This window comes from Nicotiana tomentosiformis, chromosome 8 (assembly GCF_000390325.3).
Source record: "Nicotiana tomentosiformis chromosome 8, ASM39032v3, whole genome shotgun sequence".
In the NCBI taxonomy this organism is placed as follows: domain Eukaryota; kingdom Viridiplantae; phylum Streptophyta; class Magnoliopsida; order Solanales; family Solanaceae; genus Nicotiana; species Nicotiana tomentosiformis.
In genome coordinates, this window is record NC_090819.1 from 112,984,335 (window position 1) to 112,996,947 (window position 12,613).

The window sequence follows — 12,613 nt, forward strand, 5'->3', positions numbered from 1 at the left end:
AACAATGCAAACTCTTATCTTGAGTGAGGATTGAATGATAAAATCCTTGCGCTCTTGCTACTCACACTTCTCCTTAGCTTCCTTAGGTCTTAGATGTGTCAAAAGTTGAGAAAATAACGTTTTTCATGTATGTATACCAAGTAGGGTCGGGCCCAAGTGAAAACACCTTTTTCTACGCGAAACAGGACAACTTACGGTGTTGGACGTGTGCGGCCGCGCACCTGGGAGTGTGCTCGCGCATATGGCCGCGCACTTTGGACAGTATTCTGCCTAACTTGCGCGCCCAGTGCGCGCTCGCGCACCTGGGTGACCTCTGAACTTTGCCAATTTCTGACACCTCCCTAAGTATTTTAATACATACAATTAACCATTCAAAACCCTACACTTATGTCAAACCATAACTCCATCTTCACATCAATATACATTAACTCCCAACTTCTTTAAGCACAATTACATCAAGAGTTACCACTTATCAATGAATATTGTTTACATCAATACAATTTTTTTTTTCTTTCTTTTTCAATTCAAGTGGCTCTTACTTTTTCAAAACAATGCACCTTTCTCCTTATTTCATTAGTTCCACTCAAAAGCCAAACCACTACCCCACACTTCAACTTTTACAAAGTCATAATAATTTCAAATAGGTGGTCAATTCAAACAAATGGGTAAGGCTGGTAATGTGGTTGCCAAAGAAATAAGATTATAGGCTCAAAGGGATTAACTAAGATATAACAATTAAGCGGGTAGAAGCATGTAACTAGCTCAACAAAGAAACGCCTATATCACTTCCACGATTGAATAAAACTTTTATTTCTCTTTGCAAACACACGGGGCAAGTTTTAGACCTCAAATGCAATGCACGGAATAATACAAAACCTCACACACACATGACACATAACTCACTATGGATTAGACTAGCTAGACACTCTAATCAAAGTAGTTAAGCAAAATTAAGATCATACACTTTAAGGTACTTTTACAAGAGTCAACAACTGAGCCTAAGTGTCACAACTAAAGCACTCACTATTCTCAATGTATAATAAAGTTAAGAGATATTGCCTTCAATTCAGCTCTCAACACAAGCCTTCCTATTCCTAACAAAAAAAAACTAACTACACCCAGTTCAATCAAAACCCTTGGAAACGAACCGCGACACAAATAAAAATCAAGGGGGAATTAATACACTTCCTAACAAGAGAAAATCTTTTTGTCTTTTTCTTTAGACTTTAATCCCTCAAGAAATTTGTCATATGATATACATAGTCGAGAAAAATTCAAAGTTTTTTTCCCTTCAAAATGTTTTTAGAATTTTTTTTTCTTCTAACTAATATACATACAACATACAAATATCCCCCACCCCACACTTTAAGTTGTAGCATGTCCCTATGATACAAAATTAAAAAGCATAAGGTAAAGGAAACTTCCCTGAATGTCTAGTCGGAGTCTGAGTCGAAGTTGGGCTCCATTCTTCTCGCCCGAAATACTGCACACATCCACGCAAAAATCTTCTTCTCAGCCTTTTTGGGGTACACCCCACGCTTATCTTGTTCACTAACTACAACCTTCTCTTTTGAGCTCTTCACCTTCCACTCAACACTTGCTGCTAGCGTCTTCTTTTTTACCCTCGTCTCTACATTCATCTAGAAAGTCACCGTCTTCTCACCCACTCTAAGCATGAATTTCCTATCATGTATGTCTAATATTGCTCTGCCCATCGCTAAGAATGGTCTTTTTAAAATAAGGGGGACCTCTTTGTTCTCCTCCATATTCACCACTATGAAATCTACAGGAAATACAAACTTATCTACCCGAACTAAGGCATCTTCCACTATCCCATTGAGTATGATAGTTGTTTGGTCTGCCAGCTGCAAAGATATTGGTGCAGACCTTATCTCTCCAATCTTATTCTCCAGCTTTCTGTAAATATACAAAGGCATTAAATTGATTGAGGCACCAGAATCACATAAAGACTTATCAAAATTAAGAGTGCCTAACGAGCAAGGTATAGTAAAACTCTTTGGATCTTTACACTTTTGTGGGAGATTGTTTTGCAAGATCGCGCTGCAATGCTCTGTGAGCTTTACCATTGAGGTCCCTTCTATCTTCCTCTTCTTTGTAAAGATCTCCTTCAAGAATTTGGCATAAGCTGGCATTTGTGAGAGAACTTCTGTGAATGAAAAATTTACATTAACCTGTCTCAGTATATCTAGAAATCTCTCAAAATGCTTGTCCAGCTTTTCTCTAACAACTTTTGGGGAAAAGATAGAGGAGGCATGTACTCGCTCTCATTCCGATCCTCCTTTCTCGAAGTGTCCTCCTCCTTCTTTTTCTCAGCTCCCTTCTTGCCTTTCTTCTTCTTATCAACTTCAATTTTCAGCTTCTCCTCACTTTCTTATTATTCTCCTTTCTTGTATATATCCTCTCTCCCTTCTAATTTAGTGCTTGTTTATAAGTGGGTGTTGATTATTTAGCTTAGTACATGCTTTAATTATAGAATTAATGATTGCAAATATTAATTTATGCCTATTTGATTTAGTCTCTATTTGAGAAAGAGGGACACAGCCTAGGAATAACTAGGCTAATAAGGAATTGGGTAAATTGAGAGATTGATTAACCCAATTAAAGGGTTCAACCTAAAGATATTAATAACCCGACTTGAGTTCTTATTAACTGTTTTGGGTGATACCCATTTGGTCTTGAGAAAGCCAAATTGGGCAAAACCACTCTCTGATCGAGAGGTAGTGAGTGGGTAATTGAGAGTTGAGAGCTATAATACACCCCAATCGACAAAACAAACATTAAAATTTTTATCCCATTAGGTAAACACCTAGGTCATGGTCACAGCCCTAAGCCTTTTATCCATTTGGAAAAACTTTAAAAACAAGTATCTCTAGTCTTCTTTCTTTATTTTGCAATCATTAGAGTAATATTAGAAAAAGAAAACAAATCTTTGTTGTGGAAATGCAATCTAGATAATCCAATTGCGCAAATTGAAATTATATATCCCTAACTCCCATCTTAGCTCCCTGTGGATTTGACCCCGATTTTTAGATGGGTTTCTATTATTGCATACGACCGTTACATATCTCTTTTGAGGTGTGCTTTAGACGTGATCAATTTTTGGTGTAGTTGCCGGGGAGTTAAAAATAGTGTTAGCTATATATTTGGGTGTGTTTTTGGAATATATTTTTTTCCTTTCGTGTTACTAACTTGTTTGATAAATCGTAGGTACAACCATGGCAAATAATGAGCTCGGAAATATTGCTTTGGGGGACATGGACGTCGATGTTGAGAAAATTGACGAGGTTCCTCTTGAACCTCAAGCCAATAGAAGAAGCCGAGTGCCTCATCACAATTTCCCCATTCTACCCCCACATCCACCACCAGCGGCTCCACACCGGGTGTTACCAATGAAGGACATTCTAGTGCAATAGTCCCTCCCCGTATTAGGGTGGGCAACTTTCAAATCACCAATGTGATGCTCACTTTGCTAGAGCAACGAGGTTTCTTCACCGGTGCTCTGAGTCAAAATGCATACAAACACTTGAAGGGGTTTGTGGACACTTGTTGGGGGAGCACACAAACATATGTCTCCGAGGATGCATTGAGGCTAAGGCTTTTTCCCTTCTCTCTATGGGGGAAAACTTTATATTGGTAGGAACGTTTGCCGAACCATTCCATTTACACTTGGGATGAGTTTGCGGAAACATTTATCTCTAAGTTCTTCTCTCCGGAGCACATGGATACACTCCGGGATGAGATTTTGGCATTCAAGAAAGAGCTAAATGAACCACTACATGAGATATGGGAATGCTATAGAACAATGGTTAAGGAATGTCCCAACAACGATATGATGGAGAATATGATTCAAAAAACTTTCTATCATGGGATCAACACAACCAACCAATGTGTAGTGAATCAACTTGATGGTGGGAACTTCATGAATACGTCTTATGTGGATGCGTGTGAGATTTTAGATGAAATGGTGGAGACATCATCAGCATGACAATCCCAGGCTAATGCTCTACAAGGTGATCCTAACGTGATTCACCTTCACAAAGAGTTGCATGACCATGGGCAAGCTATTGCCGAATTGACTACCACTATGAATCAATTAGCAAAGGCTTAACTTCAACAAGTGCAAACTCCTAAGCAAGTAAATGCCATGGAGGGAGTGAACATGATGGTGAACAAAAGAAGTACCAAGGGTCCACAAGTGCAACATCGAGTGGAGAATTATGTGCAAAAGGATAGTGGTTTTGATCAAAATGATTCTTACAATGAATAAGAAGAGGAGGTGCAATATGTGAACAACTTTCAAGGGCAACGAAACAACTTCCAAGGCCCAAACCAACAACAATGGTGACCTCAAAACAATCAAGGCAATTGGAATTCTAACAACCAAGAAAATTGGAGTGGTGGAAACAATCAAGGGAATTGGCATAGCAACAACAATCAAGGAAATTGAAGTGGCAATAATCAAGGAAATTAGGGGGGAGGGGGGGTAACAATCAAGGCGGATGGAATAATAATCAAGGCAATCGGGTTCAAAGGCCCCTAATGTATCAACAACCGAGCAAACCGCCTCCTTATCCTTCCCATGGGCCAAGTTCTTCAAACAATGAGATAGGGAGTATTAAGAACATGTTCAAGCAAATGATAAAAAATAATGCTGATTCGTATGACCAACTTGCCTCACACAACACATCGATCGTAACTTAGAAGTTCAAATGGGACAAATCTCTCAAGCTATAAATTCTCGTCCTAAGGGGGCACTACCAAGTGACATGGTGGTAAACCTAAAGGGTAGAAACAACACGGGGCATGCCATGGCCGTTACTAAAAGAAGTGGAAGAGGTGGGAATGCACCCACCTCAAGTCAAAAGCAACTTGTGGATGAGAAATAAGTGGTACAAGAAGAAGAAGTCCCGAACAATGTGGTGCAATCAAATAATGAAGTTCGGATTGATATTGTTTATAGTGTGGAAGATACTCAAGAGGAGGTGAACACGTCTAGGGATCACATTATTTACATACTGGAGTCGGTAGTGCAACAGGCTAAAGCACCATTGCCTAAGTCTCTACCTCCATACCCTCAAAGAATTTCCAAACAAAATGGCGAGAATCAAATAAAAAAGTTCATTCCAATGACGAAAAGTCTCTCAATCAATGTTCCATTAATTGAAGCTTTGGAACAAATGCCCGGTTATGCAAAGTTTATGAAGGATTTCATGACAAAGAAGTGATTAATGAATTTTGAAACTATTAAAGTCACTCATCAATTGTGCACTCAATGGCTTCTAAGTTGGAGGATCCAGGTGCTTTCACGATGTCTGTACAATTGGAAGTGCCGAGTTTTCTAAAGCTCTTCGTGATCTTGGGGCAAGTATCAATTTGATGCCCTATTCGGTTTTCAAGACCTTGGGAATTGGGCAACTAAGACCCACCTCTATGAGACTGCAAATGGCCGATCGTACTATGAAGAGACCTTTTGGAGTGATTAAGGTTGTCTTGGTTCTTGTTGATAAATTCATTCTTCCGACGAATTTTGTCATTCTAGATGTGAAGTTGATTATCACGTGCCGATTATTCTTCGATGACCTTTCCTTGCAACGGGGAAGGCTCTTTGTAATGTTAAAGCCGGAGAACTCACCTTCTGGGTGGGTGATGAAAAACTGTTATTCCATGTGTGTAAGTCCATGCGGCAACCAAATAACAACGAGGTGTGCTTTTTTTGAACTTGGTGACCGATGTTATTGTTGATGATACAAGTGCCACAATCAATGTTGGTGATATGTTGGAGGTCGTCTTGCTCAAATTTGATGATGATGAGATGGATGGCTTCATGGAATATGTGAACTCTTTGCAAGGAATGGGGTCATATAATTATGCACCTCAAAAACTATCTTTAGATCTTGAAAATAGGACAACTCCTCCTACAAAGCCCTCCATTGAAGATCCTCCTACCTTGGAGTTGAAGCCATTGCCTCCACATCTTTGGTATGAATTATCTGGCCCTTATTCTACTTTACCAGTTATTCTTTCCTCTTGTTTGACTAACGGGCAGGTAGATTCTACATTGGCGGTGCTACAAAAGAGGAAGAAGGCTATTGGGTGGATATTGGTGGATAAGCCCCGCATTTTGCATGCATACGATCAACATGGAGGAAGGCGCCAAACTATCTATTGAACATCAAAAGAGACTCAATGTGGCTATGCAAGAAGTTGTCAAAAAAGAGATTATCAAGTGGCTGGATGCTGGGGTTGTCTACCCCATTTCTGATAGTTTGTGGACTTCTCCGGTTCAATGTGTCTAGAAGAAGGGGGACATGATGGTGGTCACCAATAATAAGAACGGTGACCGATTGGAGAGTGTGTATGGACTATCGCAAGCTCAACAAAGTCACAAGTAATGATCATTTCCCACTTTCTTTATTAGATCAAATGCTTGATAGATTGGACGACCGTGCTTTCTATTGCTTTCTTGATGGGTATTTTGGCTAGAACCAAATCCTTATTGCTCCGGAGGATCAAGAGAAAACAACTTTTACATGTCCCTATGGTACTTTTGCCTTAAAGCGGATGCCATTTGGGTTGTGCAATGCACGGATAACTTTTCAAAGGTGTATGATGGCTATCTTCACGGACATGATAGAGGACTACTTTTAAGATTTCATGGATGACTTTTCGATGGTTGGAGATTCTTTTTATGATTGTCTTACAAATTTAGATAAAGTTTTGGCAAGATATGAAAAAATAAATTTTGTGCTCAATTAGGAGAAGTGTCATTTCATTGTCGAGGAAGACATTGTCCTTGGCCACAAAATATCAAAGAATGGAATTGAAGTTGACAAGGCAAAGATTGAGGTGATTTCTAAACTTCCACCTCCAACATCGGTGAAGGGTGTGCAGAGTTTCTTAGGCCACACGGGGTTTTACCGGTGTTTCATCAAAGATTTCTCTAAGGCGGTGAACCCGTTGTTCAAGCTTCTTGAGAAAGATGCTAAGTTTAACTTCAATGATGATTGTATGAGATCCTTTGAATTATTAAAGTTCAAATTGACAACTACTCCCATCATCACCGCTCCAAATTAGAGTGTCCCTTTTGAACTCATATGCAATGCAAGTGACATAGCGGTTGGGGTTGTTTTGGGGCAACGTATCAAAAATATTTTTCATCCGGTCTACTATGCTAGTAATACCATGAATGGTCCCTAAGTCAACTATACTGTTATGGAGAAACAACTCGTTGCCATTGTGTTTGCAATTGAGAAGTTCCGCCCGTACTTGATGGGTGCAAAAGTTATTATCCACACGGATCATGCAGTGCTTTGTTATCTTATGAGCAAGAAAGATTCCAAAGCTCAGTTGATGAGATCGGTGCTTTTGTTGCAAGAGTTTTATATTGACATCCAAGATAGAAAAGGGAGTAAAAATCAAGTGGCGGGCCACTTATCTCGTTTGGAGGAGGAGGGGAGGCCGCATGATGGCCTTGAAATCAATGACTCATTCCTCGATGAGCAACTCTTGGTTATTTCAATGAAAGAGGTTCCATGGTTCGCGGATCTAGCAAATTTCCTTGTGTGTGGAATCATCCCGGATGAGTTCTCTTCAAACTAAAGGAAGAATCTCAAACCAGATTGTCAAGATTATTATTGGGATGAACCATACCTTTTCGGGATTTGTTATGGAAGGGGTGATTAGAATATGTGTACCGGAAGAAGAGAAAGGTGAAATTCTTGTAGCTTGTCATTCTTTACCATATGGTGGTCACCATGGTGGAGCAAGAATGACGGCCAAAGTGTTTAGGTAATAATAGTAGTAGTAATGAATAAAAATACCTAATTAAGTCATGCTCGAAGAGTCAAACATGCTTCAATTGGTACCAACACACTTAACTACGTGCTTATGGTTAGAAACAAGATTTTTGAAAGAATATCTCTAGTTAGTGACTTTGTGACTCTTGTGTTAACTTTGGCAACCATCGAGTGGTTTAATTGAACCATAGTGATTTTCAATCTTGAATGTGGTCGTTGTGGGCCTTCGACTCTATCCTCTTTAACAATCTAGTTGCGTGAGGGGTAAGATGCTTTGTTTCTAGTCTAAGTACCTCGTGCAAAAGGTCTAGAACTTGCCCCGAATGTATTTTAAGGCAAAATCTTAAGTTTCTTGGCTTGAGAAGTTATTGTAGGATTTCCTTGGCATGTTTGAGTTTTCTATTTCCTTGTAGGATTTCCTTGTCACACTATAACTATATATGCATGAATGTTTAACTTGTCGCTTTGTTGATAATACATGAGTAGTGTGGATAATTGTCGGTCCCAAATAATGTGTGGATGGCTCACCTTTGACGCACTGAAATGACCCTTAACTTTTGGAGGTGGGAACTAATTTATTTTCTTCAGGCCAAGAAGACTTAAGTTTGGGGGAGTTGATAAGTGGGGATTTTGACTGCTTATTAGTGCCTTTTAGCTTTAGTTTTAGTCTAAAAGCATTGAATTGTGTTCTCAAAACTAATAAAATTATGCAAAATTGTAGGAATGCTAGAAGTTGGTCTCCCGAGATAAAATCTGACTCACAAAGGATTAATCCAAAGCACAAGGCAATTAAGGGAGCATAAGAACAAATGTGTGGTCCGCAGAAGAAATTGCGGGCCGTAGAATTCCTTCTGCGGCCGCAAACAAAGAGGAAAAAATCTAGCAGACATTTGCCAAAGTGCGAACCGCACATGAATTATATGACTACAAAGCTGGGCTAAGAGTCGAAGATCAGAGAGTATGCAAAAAGATCAAGTCCAGGAAATTCTGTGAATTACGGAAAAGTGCTTTGCGGCCGCAGTCCTAATTGTACGGACCACAGAAGTGTTGCCTTGCGGCCATAGTCTAGAAATGTGCGGCCGCAGAAGAATGCCTTATGGCCGCAGTTCAGAAATGTGCGGTCGCAGAACTCCAGTTCCTGCCAGATGAAGAAATTTGCGGACCGCATGTGGAATTATCGGCCGCGAAACCTCTCGAGGGGCATTTTTGTCTGATATTTTCAGCCTTGTATAAATAGATGAGTTTCACAAAATTAGGTTAAGTTTGAGCCTTTGAAGTTGATGTAGCCATTTTTCTTTATTATATTAGGAAGTTTTACTTTGCTTTGGTGTATTTACAATAGATTCAATCATTTTAAACTTCCATTATGAGTTTAATTAGTTTTTCTTCCTTATTTTCTTCAAACCCCATTATGAGTAGCTAGACGTTTATTAGGGTTGTGGCCCAACCCTAGTGTGTAAACCTTATGTGTATCTAATTTAGTGCTTGTTTATAAGTGGGTGTTGATTATTTAGCTTAGTACATGCTTTAATTGTAGAATTAATGGTTGCAAACATTAATTCATGCCTATTTGACTTAGTCTCTACTTGAGAAAGAGGGACCTAGTCTAGGAATAACTAGGCTAACAAGAAATTGGGTCAATTGAGAGATAGATTAACCCAATTAAAGGGTTCAACCTAGAGATAGTAATAACCCGACTAGAGCTCTTATCAACTATTTTGGGTGATACCCATTTGGTCTTGAGAAAGCCAAAATTGGGCAAAACCACTCTCTGACCGAGAGGTAGTGAGTGGGCAATTGAGAGTTGAGAGCTATAATACACCTCAATCGACAAAACAAACATTAAAGTCTTTATCCCATTAGGCAAACACATAGGTCATGGTCACATCCCTAGGCCTTTTATCCATTTGGAAAAACCTTAAAATAAGTATCTCTAGTCTTCATTCTTTATTTTGCAATCATTAGAGTAATACGAGAAAAAGAAAATAAATCTTTGTTGTGGAAGTGCAATCTAGGTAATACAATTTCGAAAATTCAAATATATACCCCTAACTCCTATCTTATCTCCCTATGGATTCGACCCCGACTCTTAGTTGGGTTTCTATTATTGCATACGACTGTTACATATCACATTTGAGGTGTGCTTTGGACGTGATCACTCAGCAATACTCGAGCATCAAAATCAGTTGAGGATGCCCGGTTGAGTCAAGCTGACAACTATAACTCAGAACTATCTCTAACTCTTCTACTAGCTAAATTTTTCACTTTTGTTTATAGCGTAGAGTAGATAGAAATTAGTGTATATTATGACTTGGTAGGTGTAAGAAGGTACATGTTGCAGACGGTCAAAACTGAGGTGTCTAAAAGGCTCCTTGTGAGTGTACCCATTCGCGACCGCCCACCTGGTGGGGTACCTCACGCATATGGTCGCGCAAAAGATGATGTCAGACGATGCAGGTATGTGCACGGCCGCGCACCTGAAGGGTTGAAGCGCACATGACCGTGCACATGCACCAGTACACTGCCATATATGTGCGGCGGCGCACGGAATGACCCGACCACGCACAGGTAAGTAATTCTTTCTTTTAATTTTGTTTGTCTTTCAACCCCCTCCCCCTCCCCCGCCGCATCTAAAGTTTCCCTTTTCCCTTCCTTTCCTCCTACACAAAACCCTAACCCCCCTCCCCTCCCCTTTCTCATATCCTCTCTACGAAGAACACAAACCCACTCCCCTACTCTTCCCCCTTCCTCAAGAGCAATCTTTCCCAGAGACCCCTCAGGTATGTGAGATGTTATTTCCATTTTTTCTTGTTAGTTTGTAGCAATTTGTTTTTGTTTCTTTATTTTTTTCTCCTTTTCTTGTGGGGTGGAGGTTGAGTTTCACTATGGAGACTGACCATATAGTTGCTAGAAGTGAAATTGGTGAATCCTTAGTCCAGCTAGGGCTAAAGTTTGCTTTGTGGGTAGTTAGGAACAGCTGTGCATGTTAAGTATTTGTGTAAATACCACAATGGGGTTAAGTTCTTACGATATTGTACTTAATATGTTTTAAAGATTCTTGATGTGATGGGTTATGAGAGTTGTTAAAAAAAGGTCGTGTTCTATGTGAAATGTAGTTTAATTGCTCGAGGACGAGCAACGACTTAAATGTGGGATGTTGATGGTAGGCTATAATCTCGTGTTTTAATTGCCTATTTGCACTTTAATTCACTGCACTTTACTTGTGTTGAGCTATAATTGGTAGTATTTTGCACTGATTACGTGTTTTATGCCTTGCAGGAACGATTTCAAGTTATGCAGATGTTGTGGAGATAATTCTAGCTATTTGGAGCTTTGAAATCTAAGTAAAATTCCAAGGAACTAAGTCAGGATCATGCTCGGGGGTCAACAGACGAGTAGTGCACTTAATGGGAGAAAAAGGAGTTGAGCAGGAGCGAAATTCAGATGCGCGATCGTGCAAGTGACATAGTACTCTGCCAGACATGGGCGGCCACGCACATCCATTCCGGGAACTTTACCCAAGCCTATTTTGGTAAATTCGGAGGCAACTCTTTTTGACTATATGAAGCCTAGCTCGTCTCAAAACAATGTATCAGAGATTTTGGAGCAGCCTTTGGAGAGAAGAAGGCAAGGAAACAACGGAGAATCTAATTACTTCATCCAATTCATTCAATACGGAAGTTCATTTGTTTTTGTGAATTGTAATGTCTTTTTGTTCTTCTAATACTCTTGTGATGAATAACTTTTCCACTATGAAGTAATCTTTCTTAAGGTTACTGACGAATATTGTGATTTGACTATTTTTTTGGGCTTTTACTCTCTGTTAATTGCTCGAATTCATTGAATGAGTTATTAATTGAATTTCAAGGCCAATTGTGGTTTTACTTTAATCGAAAGAGGAGTGTTTCTGCAATTCACATTGTGTCATATTATTTGGGTTGATTTTATGCCTCTCATAGGTAATCGAAGAGCTTAAAGAGTTATTAACTAACCCAGTTTAGAAGAATAGTCGAAAGACGTTCTTCGAAAGATCATTCATTCGTTGTATTTTTGCATATATTCATAGAACCTGTCATTAGGTTGGTTAATGGAACTCTCATTCAATCAGAATAAGAATTTGAATCCTTGAGATAGCCTAATCATCTCTTGAAATCGAAAGAGTCAATAGAAGTTAAGAGTGAACCTAGCACGGAGTTACCCGCAATAATAGTTGATCACATATCTTATCACAACCCTTACTTCCCACCTTGATATTCAATCGTTGCTACTTAGTCAGTAGATTTTCATTGTTTTCTCACAATCGATAATCTTAGTTTTTATTATTAGTTGATAATAACATAAATTAAAGGTTTATCTTTCTGGATAGTGTTAAGATGAAGGTTTATTAGAACATTATTTAAACCAATCTCTGTGAAGACGATTTAATAATATACTATCTTTGATTAGCGATCCTAAGTTTTATATACTAATTTTGCACTCGTCACTTTCCAAATGGTGCATGCTTTAGAATAATACACTATTCTGCTCAGCAAAGTCGATGAAACACAGTTCATGATCCACGAAAGGACAATCGCATTGCATCTCTCCCACAGGTCTACCAGATTCAAACCAAAATTCTCCTTTCTACATGTGCCTTCGTGAACCCTAGATTGTTATGCCCTAGGATTGCAATTCACATTGCCTTTCTCCAAACGAAGAAATTCTCTGATCTACTCAGCTGCAGAGAAATCAGTATCGAGCCAGAATTATCCGTCGACTGCAAGAATAGAGGATGATTGTGGCTCAATTTCTCCGGC

At 39.3% G+C, this 12,613-nt stretch overlaps 1 protein-coding gene across 1 annotated transcript; it reads right to left on the reverse strand.

The window, feature by feature from the left end:
• Positions 1–1,640: 1,640 nt before the first annotated feature.
• On the reverse strand, positions 1,641–2,153 carry LOC138898006 (uncharacterized). The gene has a single exon (XM_070184037.1). It carries the CDS (start codon positions 2,151–2,153, stop codon positions 1,641–1,643), a length of 513 nt encoding a protein of 170 aa, XP_070040138.1.
• Between the last annotated feature and the right edge of the window lie 10,460 nt (positions 2,154–12,613).

Bases quoted from the DNA above. Each gene is read 5' to 3' on its own strand.
- LOC138898006 (XM_070184037.1), bottom strand. From the start codon at position 2,153: ATGCCAGCTTATGCCAAATTCTTGAAGGAGATCTTTACAAAGAAGAGG.